This window comes from Trichomycterus rosablanca, chromosome 2 (assembly GCF_030014385.1).
Source record: "Trichomycterus rosablanca isolate fTriRos1 chromosome 2, fTriRos1.hap1, whole genome shotgun sequence".
NCBI classification, from domain to species: domain Eukaryota; kingdom Metazoa; phylum Chordata; class Actinopteri; order Siluriformes; family Trichomycteridae; genus Trichomycterus; species Trichomycterus rosablanca.
In genome coordinates, this window is record NC_085989.1 from 45,598,944 (window position 1) to 45,619,462 (window position 20,519).

A 20,519-nucleotide genomic window follows, 5' to 3' on the forward strand; every position below is an offset into this window, starting at 1 on the left:
CTTTCCATGCGTCACGTTTACATGAGACGCTGCTGCAGTGCAGCTAATCACCAAATGGATCTAGCCGGAAAAACGAGGCAGGGTGTGTGTGTGGTGAGGTGTGTGTGTGTCCATAACCACTAGCACAAAGCTGATTCATTGCTTTAAAAGCTTCACTTATTTATGCCTAATTGAGCTTCTTTGCCAGCTTTAAGTGTTGATTTAATAAAGTAAGTCTCTTCATGTGAAGTTGAAGCTTCTGTGTTTAATGTTCATGAATGATACAACAGCTCTGCTGCTGGAATACAGGTGCAGTTATTTATCTGTGTATTATTTTACCACTGTCAATTAGTTCTGCAACTGATGATTATTCTAGTAATCATTTCCTCTATTTATTCTTTTTCTTATTAATCAGTTAAACAGCTTATATTAAAAATACGCTAGAGCTAAAATCATGCCATGCCTTGTTTAGAAAAGGGGACTTGTCGTGCAGTGGTAAAGTACACAAGCCCAGCCCTCTACCACTGAGATCCAGGGTTCAAATCTCAACGGTGCTGTTCACAGGTTGGGTGTCTGTACAGAAATTATTGTGGTCACCAAAAAAGCCTAGCTATCGGGAGGTGCACTTGTCAGTGCCCTTGTAGTGCTGGTCCCAAGTCCAGATAAAAATAGGAGGGTTATGTCACAAAGGGAATTCAGTGTAAAAACTGTGTCGCCGGCTAGATCCGCCTTGGCGACTCCTAAATACTCCTAAATATAGAGCTAGGGTTGCTGGTTCAAACCCCACCATTGCCAAGTTGCCACTGTTCGGTCCCAGAGCAAGCACCTTAACTCTTAATTGCTGAAATTGTATTCAGTCATAGTTGGAAGTCATTTAGCACTTATATTGTGGCATTTAGCAGATGCTTTTATTCGAAGATGGGTTGTGACTCATCTCTTTGAGCCAAACTTCATAATAGAAATGTCAAAAAAGGACAGTTTTTCACTGTACGATTGCAATACGTTTTATTTTATTACTATCCACTGTAGATAATATAGGGAAAAGATTCAAGGAACTTGGAAATATCTTAAATATAGCCACATGGGATTGGGAGTTCTTCAGAGAACCGTTGTCACTTAACATAGTCTGACGCTACATTAAGAAATGCAACCTGAACCTTTGTTATATAAAGAGAAAGCCATACATCAATTCTATGCAGATGTGCAAGTTCTCTGGATCTGAGCTTTGTAAAATGCAATAAAAAGAAATTCTGTGATTTGTTAATTCTCTTGAATCTTTATTTAACTGTTAAAAGTAAAAAGAAAACATGTCCAGTGTTTTCACTGATCAACCTCATTGTAGTTTGTCAACACATTTGACATTTTGGGACCGAGCAAAATTGGCATAAAAAGTTACTATAATATTGAAAGTAATTGTTAACGGGTGAGGGAATCGTGACGAGCAGTGATGGGTCGTGGCTAACCAATGTGTTCCAAACTTCATGAGAGATTTGTCAGTTAGTTAAAAAGAACATTTCTCCATGCAAGAATGCAAATAATTTAGTCTTTTACCATCTACTGTACATAATATTGTGAAACGGTTCAGGGACTCTGGAGAAATCTCAGTCTGTGTAGGGCAAGAATAGAAACCACGACTGAATGTGCATGACCTTTGAGCACTCAAACGAAACACCGTCATGGTACTGGGATAAATATAGCCAAACGGACTCAGGAGTACTTCAGAAAACTGTTGTTACGTAACACTGTGTGTTGCTGTATCAAGAAATGCAGCCTTAAACTCTCTTCCACAAAAAGAAAGCACAGATGGAGCAGAAAACAGTGAAAACATGCAGTGGTAACATGAGTCCACAGTTTAGCTTGTTTTCAGGAAAAATGAAAGTCAAATTCTTCTCAGCACGGGTGACCTGCATATGTGAAGGTATCATTGATGCAGAGGCGTATATTGGGATCCAGTAGAAACGTGCTGCCATTAAAGTGCCATGTTTTATTGAAAAATCTATGCAGCTGAATTCCACTCACAAAACTGCAACAATTAGTGTCCTTAGTTCCCATTAAATAGTCTTGTTAATAAGAGAAGTGAAAAAACACCAGGGTAAACACATATCAACACAAAATACAATGATCAGTGAAAACCAGTGGTGAGCCGCGTAATTCACACCTAGGCCTTCAGTGGCGTATTGCCTGAATGAATCCACCTCTTAATAACATCATTATGGCTATAGAAACCATCAATATTATGCAGAAATGTAGTATAACGAGTCGTTGCCTTACAGGTAACTCAAGTAGCCAGAATAATGCCATTACTAAAGCAACAAACCCACATTTCACATCCTGAAACGGTCTGGATTACAATTTACAGCTACGTGGTGAACGCTTTTTGGGTGAACGCTGGCGCGTGTTGCTGCCCTGCTATCTTCTACCACCACTACTACTGGATTGAGATATTCACTGAATGAATTATACCGGCTCCGGACACACTGCGCACCTCTGCAAGAACTTCAGTTCCATGGAGATGTTCCTCTCCGGCGTCCAAAGTACATTCACCGTGGATCTCGTCGTAATCTCAGGTTTAGTGGCGGTGATAATGGGACTATTTCTACTTTCTGGTCTGCAGGTTCACGGCGAAAGAGGTCCGTCAGATGTGTAGACCACAGTGTGCTAACTCCACTGGCTAAATCTCATGTAAATATGCACACGTCTTCTCACAAATTTGGTCTTTTCAACATCAGGTCCATTACTAACAAGGCTTCTATGGTTAATGACTTTATCATAGATCATAAACTGGATTTTTTATGTCTTACGGAAACTTGGCAGCCACAGAATGACTTTCTACACCTGAACTCCGCAGTTCCACCAGGATTTGTTTACATATGCAAATCGCGTTCCTCCGGTAAGGGCGGTGGTCTCGCGCTGATCTATCGCGAGAGTATACAACTAACGCCACTCTCGTTACCTGATCAGACGTCATTTGAACTGTTGGTTGTGAAGCTCTGTGGATCCACACCCACCATCATTGCTGTTCTGTACAGACCCCCCAAGTCATCATCAAGTAGTTTCATTAATGAACTATCTACACTTTTAACCACTCTTAGTGCAATGTCTCCTAATATCATTTTAATGGGAGACTTTAATGTTCATTTTGATAACTCTGAAAACATGTTCACAAAAGATTTTAAAGCAGTATTAGACTGCTTTGATCTTTCTCAAAGTGTGAATTTTGTAACACACAGTAAGGGCCATATCCTTGATTTAGTTTGCTGCTCTGGCATTACACCTTATGATATTTCTTCAGCTGAGATACCCATTTCAGACCATAAAGCTGTGTTATTTAATGCTAATTTACAACTTAGTAAATCTAAGGTGCATCGGATGATGTCATATCGAAACATTAGACATGTTAATCCAGAGGACTTTGCCAGGTTAATCACGTCTAGTCCGATCTCAGCCTCAGTTTCCTCTACCATGGATCTGGTCGAATATTACAATAATAATTTATCCTCAGCGCTTGATTGTTTGGCCCCACTAAAAATACGCGCTGTCTCATTTGCCCATACTGCCCCCTGGTATACACCTGAATTACGCGAACTTAAGGTGGTTGGCCGGCGCTTGGAGCGGCTCTACACTAGGACTGGACTGACTGTGCATAAACAAATGTACCTTGATCATATGCTGCACTATAAAGATGTCCTCTCAGCAGTGAAAATTTCTCACTATGCAAATATCATCAATGCAGGTGAAGGGAATACTAAGTGTCTCTTTTCAACAGTGAAAAGACTACTCCAGCCACCTGCACACGACATGAACAGTATCAGCACTGAGGAACAATGCTCAGCTTTTTTGAAGTTTTTCAATTCCAAAATTTGCACAATTCATGAGCAGCTGTCCTCTGAAATAACTGTGCAGTCTGACTCACTGTCTGCAAGCATCACAGATCTGTTCTCACCCTCTGTTTTATGTGACTTCAGTCTTCCAACTGAAAGTCATATTTTTGAACTCGTTTCCAAGTCCAGTATGTCTACTTGTTTTTTGGACCCAATTCCTACATCCCTACTAAAAGTTTGTTTGCCTTCGATCATTTCCATCATATGTAGAATTATTAACTCTTCCTTGACCACTGGTATAGTTCCCCCTTCACTGAAAGTTGCCATAATCCGACCAACTCTGAAGAAACCTGGTTTAGACCCTTCTGATTTAAATAGCTATCGGCCAATTTCAAATTTACCATTCATTTCCAAAATCCTTGAGAAAGTGGTTGCAGCTCAACTTCAGCTTCACCTTCATAATAATAATCTTTTTGAAAGATTCCAATCCGGTTTCCGCCCTAAACACAGCACAGAAACTGCACTGGTTAAGTTAACCAATGACCTCCTTAGAGCAGCTGATTCTGGCTTACTTTCTATTCTTATTCTCCTTGACCTCAGTGCTGCCTTTGACACCATATCCCATCAGCTCCTCATGGATCGCCTGGCTAGCATTGGGGTCTGTGGCACTGTGAATCAGTGGTTTGCCTCCTACCTCGCTGACAGAACACAGTTTGTACAGATCCAGAATCACAGGTCAGAGTGTCTCACCGTTTGTAATGGAGTTCCACAGGGTTCAGTGCTGGGACCGCTCCTGTTTAACATTTATCTCCTTCCGCTTGGCAATATTTTTCGGCATTATGGCATTCATTTTCATTGCTATGCTGATGACACGCAGCTTTATGTATCCACTAAGCCAACTTCTACTACTCCTCCGATTACTCTTACTGCTTGTCTCCGTGATGTACATACATGGATGACAAACAACTATTTAAAACTAAATAGTAGTAAAACCGAGATACTTCTTATTGGATCTAAGGCTGCGCTTTCGAAAAATAATATTAGTTCATTTTCCGTTGCTGAGGATATCATACCTGTGTCCACCCATGTTAAGAGCCTTGGTGTTATCTTGGATAGTACCCTTTCTTTTTCAACTCACATAAATAATGTTTCCCGGATTGCTTTTTTCCACCTGCGAAATATCTCCAGACTGAGGCCCGTCTTATCACAGCACTCCACGGAAGTCTTAGTCAATGCATTAGTCACATCACGGATTGACTACTGCAATGCAATCCTGGCTGGCATTCCCAAAAAACTTATTCAAAGACTTCAACATATCCAGAACTCAGCAGCACGGATAATTACATGCACCAAGTCCACTGAGCATGTCACACCACTGCTGATCCAACTGCATTGGCTCCCAGTATCGCAACGGATCAATTTTAAAATTTTATTACTGACATTCAAGGCACTTCATAATTTATCCCCTGCATATCTCACAGACCTTCTACAGTGTTACACTCCTTCCCGCTCGTTGCGATCTTCCTCAGCAGGTTTATTGGCAGAACCAGCCATTAACCTTAGTACAATGGGTACCAGGGCTTTCTCCTATGTTTCACCTAAACTCTGGAACACACTCCCCACCCATATTCGAACATTGCAATCCATCGCAGAATTCAAAACAGCTCTTAAAACTCATCTTTTTAAACTGGCTTATTCACTTTAACATATCTTGTACTTTTTGTTTTATGTTTGTGTTGTGATCATTTGTTTGTTGTAGTTGTAATAACTTATTGTATGTTTTATTTCTTGTTTTAGTTGATGTAAGGTGACCTTGAGAGTCATGAAAGGCGCCAACAAATAAAATGTATTATTATTATTATTATTATAGCACAATTCAACAAGTGTCCTTCCACTGCAGCCACAGCTGCGACACACATAAAATCACAATATTATTTTAAAAAAGACACTAAATGCATTTTACTCACCAAAACTCCTGATTATTTGTACACAAAATCCATCCTCCTTTCTTTCGTTAAGAGAAGTTCAATTACCCTAGTGTGTAGAGTATCCGTGCGCTGAAGTTTTAACAATAGGTCCTTTTCTATTGCCATCAATGCTAATGCTGAAAATCGAGCCTGTCCTGCTGTATTTCTGGCATATGTTTTAATTCGCCTTAGAGCCGAGAATGTGGCGAACGAATCCTTTTCCCTGTTGTGACAGGCATGATAACTTCGGGGTTGCCTGTCCTTTCTTAACGATTTCCAGCTTTTCTTGGTAAATCTGCGACCAAATCAATTTCTTCTCCCCCTTCAGCCATTGTGGGTTGATAAAACAGCTTACGGTAAATCAAGAAAAATATACTTTCACGTGTGCAAGTCACTACAGATAAAGTTCGTTAAATCTGACACTTTATATTCTTTAACCATCCAATCAGAGGACTTAAAACGCCGACGTAATTGCACGCCTGCTAGATGGCCTTGGCAACGCCAACTCAAAATCTGATTGGTTAAAGTATCAATTTCATTGCCATTTATTTTAGGCTAGAGGCACCTGCACTACTGATTTTGAAGGCCTTACGGCAGATTTGTTTGACCCCGGCAACACATGACTAAAATATGATTGGATAATAGCTCTAGTATAAATATACACGGCTGGAAGCAGCACAACCAAGAGAAAATCTATGAAAGAAAGAAAACAGACTATTTGGAATTCATTTATAAATATTCATGGAAAAATATATTAAAACATAAGTCAGTGATTCTGACAGTGTTTAGGCCAGCAGAGAAGGTCTTGCTGGCCCTCACGGTCCACCACTGGTGAAAACACTGAAAATCTTTTCTTTCTACTTTTACCAGTTACAGTGTATCACAAAAGTGAGTACACTTCTCACATTTCTGCAAATATTTTATTATATCTTTTCATGGGACAACACTATAGAAATAAAACTTGGATATAACTTAGAGTAGTCAGTGTACAACTTGTATAGCAGTGTAGATTTACTGCCTTCTGAAAATAACTCAACACACAGCCATTAATGTCTAAATGGCTGGCAACATAAGTGAGTACACCCCACAGTGAACATGTACAAATTGTGCCCAAAGTGTCAATATTTTGTGTGACCACCATATTATCCAGCACTGCCTTAACCCTCCTGGGCATGGAATTCACCAGAGCTGCACAGGTTGCTACTGGAATCCTCTTCCACTCCTCCATGATGACATCACGGAGCTGGTGGATGTTAGACACCTTGAACTCCTCCACCTTCCACTTGAGGATGCGCCACAGGTGCTAAATTGGGTTTAGTCCATCACCTTTACCTTCAGCTTCCTCAGCAAGGCAGTTGTCATCTTGGAATCAGTTTTCGAAGGGAGGGGATCATGCTCTGTTTCAGAATGTCACAGTACATGTTGGAATTCATGTTTCCCTCAATGAACTGCAGCTCCCCAGTGCCAGCAACACTCATGCAGCCCAAGACCATGATGCTACCACCACCATGCTTGACTGTAGGCAAGATACAGTTGTCTTGGTACTTCTCACCAGGGCGCCGCCACACATGCTGGACACCATCTGAGCCAAACAAGTTTATCTTGGTCTCGTCAGACCACAGGGCATTCCAGTAATCCATGTTCTTGGACTGCTTGTCTTCAGCAAACTGTTTGCGGGCTTTCTTGTGCGTCAGCTTCCTTCTGGGATGACGACCATGCAGACCGAGTTGATGCAGTGTGCGGCGTATGGTCTGAGCACTGACAGGCTGACCTCCCACGTCTTCAACCTCTGCAGCAATGCTGGCAGCACTCATGTGTCTATTTTTTAAAGCCGACCTCTGGATATGACGCCGAACATGTGGACTCAACTTCTTTGGTCGACCCTGGCGAAGCCTGTTCCGAGTGGAACCTGTCCTGGAAAACCGCTGTATGACCTTGGCCACCATGCTGTAGCTCAGTTTCAGGGTGTTAGCAATCTTCTTATAGCCCAGGCCATCTTTGTGGAGAGCAACAATTCTATTTCTCACATCCTCAGAGTGTTCTTTGCCATGAGGTGCCATGTTGAATATCCAGTGGCCAGTATGAGAGAATTGTACCCAAAACACCAAATTTAACAGCCCTGCTCCCCATTTACACCTGGGACCTTGACACATGACACCAGGGAGGGACAACGACACATTTGGGCACAATTTGGACATGTTCACTGTGGGGTGTACTCACTTATGTTGCCAGCTATTTAGACATTAATGGCTGTGTGTTGAGTTATTTTCAGAAGACAGTAAATCTACACTGCTATACAAGTTGTACACTGACTACTCTAAGTTATATCCAAGTTTCATGTCTATGTGTTGTCCCATGAAAAGATATAATAAAATATTTGCAGAAATGTGAGGGGTGTACTCCCTTTTGTGATACACTGTACATAAAGATTTGTTGCATTTTACACAATGTCCCAACTATTTCTGGAAATGGGGTTTCTTGATCCAACAGTGCAGTTTTTCATGTGGGATGTTGTATTTTCAGATCCTGAACAGTTTGGCTGATAAAGACATGCCTGATTTAAACCTGTCAGGATCTGTCTGTCTCGGAGACGCTAGACGCTAAAAGTGCTAGCTTCATGTATCTACTTGCACTGCTAAGTGTCCGCGCAGGGACGCTTCAGGTTTGGATCGATGCCTTTGTGGCGGAGCTACACAAGTGCAGCTGCATTTATCTGAGCGCTTGCTGGATCTGGTTAAGAGGCTAAACACTCCCTTCTGGCCCTTATGGCTAATTAAAACCTGATCATTTGTGAAGTGGCTGGGAAAGAGGTTTTGCTTCTGCTTGCTTGTTCAGTAAACTCGACTGTGACTGTGGTGGATCAAAGTGGTGCCATGTTAAGAGTCAGTGAGTTCTCTTGGCTGAAACACCTAATGACTCACACCTAAAGACTCAAATGCGTAATGACTCAGTGTTATTTGTAGAAAGGCGGGACATTGTCGGTTCAAGTCCAGGCTCTGCTATGCAGCCACTGTTGGGCCCTTGAGCAAGGCCCTTAACCCTGTCTGCTCCAGGAGCGCCTACAATGACTGACGTACAATTATTTTTTCCTACCTCCTCTGTAGTTTCAGCTGTAGCTTAACATGTAAGGGCACATAAAATATGAAACAGATGTCCTAGTTTTTCTTTTCTGCAAACGCCAATAATAAATAATACAAACGCATAATAAAGTTTTACTGTTTATATTAGAACTGCAGCACTCTCCTAGGGTCCTACTAAATTTACAGGAACATGTGCTTAATTTTACGGACCTCATTTTTCAAATATCACAGATTTCACAGATTTTTAGACAAAAGAGCAACATTTCACAGCAGTCATTAAATTACACTCATAAATTGAATGATAGAATAAATAGAATCTATGATACACAGCACAGCCAACCTTAATAGTTAGAAGACAAAAATACTCGTCCGTGTTTTGACCCCCCTCCTTTGCGTTCACAGAATTGGTTGAGAGTTTTCCAAACTCAGTTACCCGAGTCGTGTTTTTAGCTGCTTTAGACTTCGACATCTTCGACCATTTGCTAGTGTAACCGAGCGTATTTACAGTTTGCTGAGTTTATAAAATAAGAAATAAACTGTACATAGACAGACTATCAGAAGCAAAATACTGTACTGGCTTGATCATGTGTGTAGAGAAGCACACTTTGCCATTAATTATGCAATCCCCAAAGGGACAAAATGCACTCAATACGTTAACACACACATCATCGGCTATGTCAGAAATCACATACTTAAACAGTACATACTAAATTGGAAGCAGTGCGCACTGCTCAGCCAGAAAAGCAGTATCCCTCATATTGCATATTGCGCCTCACATACGCTACACAAACCTTACATTTTGACTTTCACAGGAAAAGGCTCATTTCACGGTCCGTGACGCGATTTTCACAGCTGTGAATCAGGTCGGGCCTTAGTCATATGTGTACGTACACGCTACCAGTGTGGGGTTTTTTGCATCATTTTCATCAACTGCTTATTCCTAGTCATGGTTGCAGCAGGTACGTTTCCACCAGAAACATATTCACCCATTCACTCCAAGATGCCCGACCGACCGATAACACTGCTGAGATCTGAAAATGGATCAGCACAATAGACTTCTGCACCACCCAAGTACCTAGTACCTTATTATGTCACATCAAATCAGAAAACTGTGTATTATTCCAGCTCTATCTCCACTGATCACAAATAGTTGGGTAGTTTGCACAGTACAGCGAGTTTTTGGATAATCGTGTAGATGGGTTTTAGGCCTAAGAAGCATTGATCTGTTTTTGTCATGAACGAGTCTATTAAATGTGACGCACATGCCACAGAAAGCAGTGGAAAGTGACACTGATATAAACTTAATAGGCTTTAATCGGATTAGTAATGCATATCCTGTCTTTTTTCCCCTTTGTCATGTCGTGTTTGAATCCTCTCTCTCTCTCTCTCTCTCTCTCTCTCTCTCTCTCTCTCTCTCTCTAAATTGAGTCATCATCCTGTCACTGTGAATTATACAGAATGGTTTTACCCCGGAGATTTAAGTGGTGCTCGACTGTACCTGTAAGGCACAGTGCGTACCAGTGCAGATTATTTTTGCTCCAATTTAAATATTTGTTTCTTTCTGTTACTGTCTCTGCTTCCAACCCCTTTCCTTGTCCTTATAGTGGCTGTGTATTCCTTGTATTTGGTTTTCTGCAGCTAGTTTTCTGAAGTTATTGTCAATATTGATGCATTTGCCTTTTATACAAAAAAAACCTTCTCATAAGGGTACAGTTTTGTTGAGACTGGGTTATAGAAGTAACCATTTCATTATGAGGTTCTTTTCAAAGCTGTGGTACTTTTGGGAATTTAAAAACAATCCTTGTCTATCCCTGTTCGTGAACCCTTGTTTGTGACTACTGTTCCTCTTTTCTGATGCTGTTTGTCCCTGTTTTGCAGCCCTTTAAACATTTTGTTACTGAAGCACCCAGGAAAGGTTTTGCAGCACCCACTATTTGGGTCATTTGGATCTCAGTTAGTTGTCTCATGCAGTTTTTTTCTGTTGCTGTGGATATATACACCGATCAGCCATAACATTAAAACCACCTCCTCGTTTCTACTCCACTTACCATATAGGAGCACTTTGTAGTTCTACAATTACTGACTGTAGTTAGCCCCCTTTCATGCTGTTCTTCAATGGTCAGGACTCTCGCAGGACCACTACAGAGCAGGTATTATCTGGGTGGTGGATCATTCTCAGCACTGCAGTGACACTGACATGATGGTGGTGTGTTAGTGTATGGTGTGCTGGTATGAGTGGATAAGACACAGCAATGCTGCTGGAGTTTTTAAATACCGTGTCCACTTACTGTCCACTCACTGTCTATTAGACACTCCTACCTAGTTGGTCCACCTTGTAGATGTAAAGTGCTGTTTGAGTTGGTCATCTTCTAGACCTTCATCAGTGATCACAGGATGCTGCCCACAGGGGGTTCTGTTGGCTGGATATATTTGGTTGGTGGACTATTCTCAGTCCGGCAGTGACAGTGAGGTGTTTAAAAACTCCATCAGCATTGCTGTGTCTGATCCACGCATAGCAGCACAACACACACTAACACACCACCACCATGTCAGTGTCACTGCAGTGCTGCACCACCTAAATAATACCTGCTCTGTGGTGGTCCTGTGGGGGTCCTGACCATTGAAGAACAGCATGAAAAGGGGGCTAACAAAGCATGCAGGAAAACAGATGGACTACAGTCAGTAATTGTAGAACTACAAAGTGCTTCTATATGGTAAGTGGAGCTGATAAAATGGACAGTGAGTGTAGAAACAAGGAGGTGGTTTTAATGTTATGGCTGATTGGTGTAAATACATAGTAGTAGCTGTAACAGACAACTACTCTTGGCCAGCCTTTAGTCCTTATTTTTATACCCTTTATGCTCTCAGGCATTGATACAAATAAAGAGGGGTGGTGTCAGGAAAAGCATCCGGTATAAAAACTGTGTTGAATCAGGTATGCGGACCAGAATGATCCGCTGTGGTGACTCCCAATAAAGTAAATAAAAAATACACTATGTAGGACATAAATTTTATATTCATAGAATGTCTTCATCTTTTGCTGATACAAACACACAGCAAACATTAGTGTGAAGTAAACAAAAACAAAGCTTTGTTTAAGGTGAAAGTCATTCCCCCTGTCCTGACATCCTCGCGGGCGCTCTTGTCGGTTCAGGATCTTTATATAGAGCAAAAGATAGGCCGCTAGCAGAGCGTGAATGAGAGGAACTGTTCTTGCCATGCCTGCAGGATATAGGTTGCTTTTCTCAGCCCTGATGTGGAGCCCGGGCCCTCAGAGAATGGCATGCCAGTCAGCGTGGCCACGTGGGTCACTGCGGATTAGCAAAAAAACAGATCGGATCAGGACAGATTTGCAGGAGTGAGATGGTTTGAGTTGGGTTTGACAGCACTGTTGAAGTTATTGTGTTTACCTTTGCGTCTCTGGTTTATTCTTTCTGTCTCATAACCCAAAGTCTTCATTAGAAAGGGGTTCAAAATATACCAAGGAGGCACCGAAGAGTGTTTAGTCAGCATCAGACCTGACTGAAGCACTGCAGATGAGCTGAACATGAAATATAAATGTGTAGGGATCGCTCTTAGTCTCATATGAACTCACACGCACTCACTCATGCTATGATTCAAATCAGTATTTTCCATTTTCAGTGGGTCATAACCTTTTTATCAGCTTGACTGCAATGAGTTCAAGAGAGGTTTTCAAGAGTTCAAGAGATGCTTCATTGTCATTTCAGCTTTATACAAGTACATATTGAAATGAAACAACGTTCCTACAGGATCAGGGTGCAAAACAAAACAATATACACAAGTGCAGATAAAAAACAGTACAATAAATACAAGAGACATTTCTAATCTAAAGAAATTCAGGGGGACGGGATCAAAGACCCCAAAGAGTAGTGTTGGCCGGTACAATGTACTGGGTAAAAAAACATTCTGATATACAGTTAGCCTCACCAGTGGTCAAAAGCAGGTGTCACACATGCATTTAATACTACATAATAATGATTATTTGCTTTTTGTGCTTTCAGTTAACATAATCAATAAAAAAATCCAGAAATAAACCATTCACCATTTAATAAACCCTAAATTGTGCTTCGTTCTGAGATTTGGTTGCAGTTCAACCCATGGCAGACGTCTTCAAATCATACATTCACAGACATCCCAAGTTGCAAAAACTCATTTCAGGGAGGTACCCCCGGACCCGGACCTCGACCCCGACCCCGACCCCCCAAGCCCAAAAAAAAAAAAAAAAGTTAAAAAACCTTTCGCACACACCAAAGTATATGGGTGATAACAGAACTTTTATTAGCTGCTAACTGAGCTACTAAGCTAACTGTTCGTGTCAAACACATTAATGTGTACTACATAGTGCACTAGATAGTGTGAAAGATAACAGATTTATGTTCCCTACATAGTGCACTAGATTGTATATTAGAAAAGAATTTATGTTCCTTACTTAGTGCACTAGATAGTGTACTAGATAATAGACTTATGTTTCTTACATAATGCTTTAGGTAGTGTATTAGTTAACAGGTTTAGGTTCCCTACATAGTGCACTAAATTGTACATCAGATAACGGATTTAAGTTTTCTACATAGTGCACTAGATAGTGTATTAGATAACGCATTCATGTTCACTACATAGTGCACCAGAAAGTATAACTAGATGATGATCTGTGTTCCTTACATAGTGCACTAGATAGTGTATTACATAATTAATTATGTTCCCTACATAGTGCACTAAATGTATCAGATAATGGATTTATGTTCCCTACATAGTGCACTAGACAGTATATTACACAATTGATTTATGTTCCCTACACAGTGTTCTAGATTGTATATCAGATAACGGATTTAATACGCGATCAAGAATAAAGTATGTGCCGCCTGCGTGCGCGTGTGTGTGTGCGCTCTTGGCCGCTTGTTCTAGATTCCGGGAGATTTTATCTGACTTGCGGGCATCAGGGAGCCGTTATGTATATGCGGGAGATTCCCGGAACTTCCGGGAGACTTGGGAAGTCTGCATTCACCTCTTCACTCACACCTAATGCAGTTTAGACTAGCCGATTCACCTGCTGCATGTTTTGGAAGGGTGGAAGAAAACCATATGATGTCCAAGTGGTTTGCGAGCTAGATGAGGTTTGAACCCAAAACCTATGTTGCCGTGCAGCAACCAGTCAGTCAGCTGTGTCATATTTACATTTGCGCCATTTAGCAGACGCTTTTATTCAAAGCAACTTACAATTGTGACTGTATACAATCCAAAAAATTGAGGGTTAAGTGCCTTGCTCAAGGGCCCAACAGTGTCAACTTGGCGTTGGTGAGGCTGGAACTGGCAACCTCCTCCTGATTACTAGTCCAGTACCTTAACCATTAAGCTACAACTGCCCTAAGACAAGGTGTCACAGAACTGCCTGGTTACTTTATTAAGATACTATTTAGTATGCTGTTTAAGACATTGCCAGTGACTTCAACCCCAGTGATAAACATCAGATTAGTACCTGCCCTATATTGGTATTCTTCTTCACATATCCCTATGTTTAAAGAACTTCTTCTGTGCTGTGTTCTATTATCTAGGCCTGCAACAAGTACCACGTCTCGCCCGGCCACCGCTGCACCCAAGCCAGCTGCTTCAACCACATCCAAGACATTGACACCTGTATCAAAGACCACTTCTTCTACAGCAAAAACGACTGCCTCCACAGCCAAGCCGTCACCTGCTAAAACTACAGCTCCGTCTGCTGTCCGCACTTCAACCCAGTCCACAAAAAGCCCTGCACCCATCAAGAAAGGTACATAGAAATTTTAAAAATATGCTCTTAAAGATGTTTATTCAATGCCTCTTTTAGATATGTGAGTAGAACCAATTATTTAAGTTTCAGGATAGCATAATTTAATTTTAATATATTAAAAAGTTACCTGTATTTTGTGCCATTTGTAGCAATACCAAATGCTTATTACTTGTCTGTACTATATTGATACCATATTGACACTATATGTTTCATTTTTTTTTAGATGCAAGCAAGCCAGTTACACCAGCAGCCAAAAAGTCAACTGCCTCCTCTGTCACCCGCCCTGCTTCAACTAAAAACGGCAAGGCTGATACCCCAACCAAACCTGAGTCTGCTGCCAAAAAATCTGCAACCCCCAGCAAACCAGCAGCGGATGCCAAAACCAGTAAGCCTAAAGACAGCAAGCCAACTCCTTCAAAAGAGGTCAGTGCCAGCCCCAAAACAAAGACCAGCACAGCCAAGACCACCAGCCCTAAGAAAGCAGTGGGTAGCAGCACTCCCATGCCTGTTAAACGTGGACCCAAAGCTGCACAGCTAGCTGAACCTGCACCACCAGAGAGTGAGAAGAAGGATGTAGCCTCAGTTGAAGCCTCTAATGCTGCTCCAGCTGATGTTATGGCTGCTGTGGCTGTCGCTGCTGTTACTGCTGCCTCAGCTGCTGGTGTTTTGGCTGCAGCCGACGAGTCTGAAGTCCACACTGAACCAGAGGCTGAACCTCTTCCTGAACAAAAGCCTGAAGTTGTGCCTGAACTCTCACATGAAGCTGAGTTTGAACTTCTGCCTAAAACTGACTCTGAACCTCTGCCTGAATCAAAGTCTCCACTTGCATCTGAACCCATTACAGAAATTCCACTTAAACCTGACACAGACAGTAAATTTGAGCTTGAAACCATGGCTGAACCTTCCTCAGACGCCAATTCAGAAATCCCATTGGTAGTAAAGTGTGAATTTGACTTTCAAACTAACCCTGAATTCCTTCTTGAATCAGAACCTGCGCCTGAACCCAAGTCTGAAGTCCTGTTTGAAGCTGAGACTGAACTTGCTCCAGAACCCAAGTCTGAGGTTCTAATTGAAACTGTTTCTGAACCTGCTCCAGAACCCAAATCTGAAGTCCTGGTTGAGACTGAATCTAAACTTGCTCCAGAACCCGAAGCCGAAGTCCAGTTTGGAACTGAGTCTGAACTTGTCCCAGAACCCAAGTCTGAAGTCCAGTTTAAAACTGAGTCTGAATTTGTCCCAGAAACCAAGTCTGAAGTCCAGTTTGAAACTGAGTCTGAACTTGTCCCAGAACCCAAGTATGAAGTCCAGTTTAAAACTGAGTCTGAATTTGTCCCAGAAACCAAGTCTGAAGTCCAGTTTAAAACTGAGTCTGAATTTGTCCCAGAACCCAAGTATGAAGTCCAGTTTGAAACCGAGTCTGAACTAGTCCCAGAACCCAAGTCTGAACTCCAGTTTGAAACTGAGTCTGAACTTGTCCCAGAACACAAATACGATGTCCTGTTTGATACTGAGTCTAAACTTGCCCCAGAACAGAGGTCTAAAGTTCTGTACGATACTGAGTCTGAACCTGTCCTAGAACCCAAGTCTGAACCTGAGTCCGAAAATGCTCTTCAATCAAAATCTGAAGTACTTTTTGAGACTGAGTCTGAACTTGCTCCAGAACCCAAGTCTGAACTCCAGTTTGAAACTGAGTCTGAATTTGTCCAAGAACACAAGTCTGATGTCCAGTTTGAAACTGAGTCTGAATTTGTCCAAGAACACAAGTCTGATGTCCAGTTTGAAATTGAGTCTGAATTTGCTCCAGAACACAAGTCTGATGTCCAGTTTGAGTCCGAACTTGTGGCAGAATCCAAGTCTGATCTCCTACTGGAGCCTGAAATTGCCCCTGAACCCAACACTAAATCATTTATTACTGCTGCAGCTCAGGAAATGGAAGATGATGCTGCATATATCCCAGAAGATACAGAGGAGGAAACAATTAAAGATTCTCAAGTAGACAAGGTCAGTTTCGAGCCCCTAAGTGCTCCTTCTTCTCTGGGCACAACAATCATGTCACCACCATCCTCTCCCACTGGAGATGTACCAATTTCTGTACCCACTTTGGTGGAACCCCAGATCTGTGCTTCAGCAATGGACATGCATGATGGCAGTACAAATAATAATCTGCAGCAGGAAGAGGTCAGTCATCAGGAGGATCCACTAATGGCTGCAGAGTCTACAGAAGAGGAGACACTGGATGTAGAAAAACCTTTTGATCTGGCAGTTGAACCTGAACTGTTAAGTACCTCACCTATGGAGAGGTTCAGCACAGTGTCACCAGTTTCACCCAGCATGGAGAAGGAGGAGGCAGTTGAAAAGGCGGAAGAAGAGATTAATGAAGATGATGAGGAGGATGATGATGAGGAGAAGGAACAACAGGAGAGCGAATATGTGAAGACTATGTCTGAGATGCAGAAAGTAGAAGAGGTAAAGGTCGGATTCTCAGGATTTGGTACAGACAGTTGGGGCATGATGCATTCTGATGATGCTGACAGTAGTATTCAGCAGGAGAAACCAGAAGCAAGCTCACCATGTCGAATGGAGAGTCATCATAGGGAAGATGAGGATGACCTCTCTCAAAAGAAAGTGGAAATCGAACAGCCATTTATGGGCCCACCTGGGGTCAAATCTTTTTCTGATGAAGATGAAGAGGAGGAGGAAGATTATCAAGAGAAGGAGCAAGATGAGCAAGACATGGACATTGGTCCAGAGCATGTTGACAAACACCGCATAGATTTTGGCCATGAGCAAGATAGTGGCCACCACTTGGATGCTCAATATCACCCTCAGTCCCAAGAGGAGGAGGAGCATGAAGACGAAGATGTTGAGATGGTCAGTGAGGCTCCCATGGAAAGTGGGATCACAACTGCTGAAAATGTTGACGATGATTACTATGATGAAGGTTATCCGGACAATTTGAACAGCACCGCTCCTGCCCCCTCTATGCCGATGACTGCAGCCTGGGGTCCATCCAACCCCTTTGTGGACACTTGGGCTCAACCTGCCTCCATCAATATGTCAGCCAGCCTTTTAGACACTGAGACAGCTGAACCTGAGGTCCCCAAAAAGTCCCCTGCTGAAGCCTGGCTGGAGCAGCCTTTAGGTCATTTGACTGAACCACAATTCGAAACTCGAGAAGAGACAGAGAGCTCCGTCCCAGTGGACCCAGCCAACCTGTGTGTACCTGCTATAGGCATGTCTCAGTCAAGTACCCTGAGTGGAACAGCTCTGCCAGCCCACAGCAGCAGCGAGACCAGCACACCCGAGGAGCTGCGAGACTACGACAGCAGCTCAGGTGTCGAGTCACGCTCAGAAAAGCAACATACACCCGTACCCACAGCCCAACCTGACCAAGAACAGGACCTGGGAATTCACCTGGAGCGAGGGGACGGTGAGGAGGAGGAGGCAGAGACACTCCCAGCAGACGACGTCTTAGGTGATGCCCCAACTGCACCAGCATCTGTTCCGTCCTCACCCTCTACTTCTGCTGATGAGGCAAGTGATACTGAAGGAGAAATGCAGATAAACGACCCTGATGCTCCAGCTGACGACACTGTAGCTTTTGACAGCCCCACCGCTGCCCGAAACCTCCCTGCTTTGGAGGAAGATGAGGAGGCTGCAGACATGCAGGCGGGCGAGGAAGACGGTGGCACGCCACAATCCGCCAATTCCGTCGCCTCCTACGGATTTGACTGTTCGGTTTCCAACTCCAACGCCCATTCTACGGCAGACAGCTGCGGTAAGAGCCCTGGCATCTTTTCCTTGGAGAATGAAGACCAGCTTCCGGAAGAAGCCAAGGATCCCTCACTCATCAAGGAGCTGACCTTGCCGGCTGCAATCACTCATCCTGAAGATCTGCTGGGTTATCCTGTAGACCTGCATCCTTTCAACCAAAAGGAAGAACCCCACAGCAATCTGGATGACCAATACCTGCTACAGACAGGAGCCAGCGCCGACGCAGAGTCTGATCCAGAGTCACCCATGCATCTCTCGCCCCAGCACGACAGCGGCATCGACGGCCAGCCACCTTATTACTCCACAATATGTGATAAAACTGATAGCTTTCTAGCAGGTAACGTATAAAGTGTTCCTTGGAATGCACCTTTCCACCACCCCTTTCCAAAGTATGCCCCTCTATCTTCCTTTTTTGTCATTGGTTTTTTGTACGAGTCTAAGCGTAGAAAACAGGGAGATAAGTGCTTTTGGAGTAAAATCGGGATGTCAGGGGTTGGACTGTAGCTTAATCAGTGCTGCTTCTTCTTTCTTTACCACTATTATAGACATGGATACAACTGTATGGCTTCATTTTCTTGTATGTATGATAGCTATTGTCGTTTTCTATTAGAATGTACTATTAAATAACACTGTGCACTACAGCACCCCTGAACGTGGATTGATAGACTGAGATGTTGTAAAGTCCTTTAACAAAAAAGGAAAACACACAGATAAAAAAAAGGAAGAAAAAGGATGGACGTTCTGTATGTTTGTATTTATCCTTCTGTTTTTACCGAACAAATGGTAAATGATTTTTTTTATACTTGTTTATTGTTTTATCGTTTGTTTTTGTTAAGTTCCCTGTCTTACCTACTATTTGTTCTCTTGCACTGTAGAGTTAGCCTTAAACCTTTTAAAACGTGTTCCTGTGTCAAGAACTAACTGTTTTAGCACTAACTAAAGTTAGATAATCTTCCAAAGGCTTTGCACTTTGGAGCTTCAACGTAGGGCAGTATCGGAATGTTAGATGGGAGACGACGTTTCATTTTTACACATTTTCTTAATACTCCATGTTTTCTTGAAGGATAATTTATCATGGTGAGTAACGTGACACATTGTAAGTACCCGAGTACTTACCTGATGGTGTTATTTGCATTAGTTGAACTGTTTTTTTGGCTCAATCATTGAATTTAGAAAAAAAAACAAAAAAAAAACAAGATAAGGTTCCTCCACAATAAAAAAGACACTTGAAAGTGGGTGGGGTTCGGACAATTTCACTGGAAATTGCATGTGCAACTAATTACATGACTGTAATGCTATTCAATACTTATTATGTCAAGATGATAGAAAAAACAAATACGGTTCACACTAATTAAAAGCCTTTTCAAAATTGCATTAAACAAAATTTCAAGGCCATCGGTTCCAGTTTCTTATTTCTTTACAGCAGTTTACCGTGGTGCCAAAACATGGTTTTATATTGCCATTGGAGCATTCAAAGTAAGTAATGGTGTAATGTGAGTTTGATGAAATGACAGTCCTGACGTCTCTGAGCTGTCTTCTCTGACCTACCTTAATAATAAAAAAAACCCTCATACAAACTCTCACTGGTCTCCAACTATGGAAATGGTACACCCTTCACATACTGTCTGGTCCTTAAAGCATGTTGCTTCTGATTCTCCAAACAAGGTTGCACATTCAAGCAGGTCCTGGAAAGTGTGTTTATCAAGCAAGTTGGAGTTAAGTTCTTTAGAAAGCATCTTCTCTTTTTTTCTCTCATTAAATTGTAAATTGTTAGACTGTACTTCTCAGCCTATCCAGTCTCACCATAGATCTTGTCATTTCACAGATACCTTTTGGTACAAATAAATACTTCTGCTGTTAGTTATGTGGTTTACAAATTCTCTCAGAATTTTAATGTTGTTTCATGTTTTGGGGATGTTTTATAGATTTTAGTGGTTATTCTGTAAGCTTTAGTTTGTAGGATACTAAAAAAGGTTTTAAATGCTAACCTATTTTATTATATTGGCCATACATCTTTATTCAAGGTGTCCAATGTACCTTTTCACCACCAGAGCATTGCAGGATAAATTGTGTACTAGGGATGCAAATCTGACCAATTTCTGGTAATAATTAA

The 20,519-nt window shown here is 42.1% G+C and overlaps 1 protein-coding gene across 1 annotated transcript in view; it reads left to right on the forward strand.

Annotated features, from left to right (window-relative positions):
* prr36b (proline rich 36b) overlaps positions 1-19,801 on the forward strand; it is a 67,505-nt gene extending 47,704 nt beyond the window's left edge. Inside the window, exons 4-5 of the mRNA XM_063016375.1 lie at positions 14,418-14,632; positions 14,856-19,801. Coding sequence (XP_062872445.1) covers positions 14,418-14,632; positions 14,856-18,754 — 4,114 coding nt within the window. The 3' untranslated portion in view covers positions 18,755-19,801. The remainder of the gene's footprint in view (positions 1-14,417; positions 14,633-14,855) is intronic.
* The last annotated feature ends 718 nt before the right edge of the window (positions 19,802-20,519 follow it).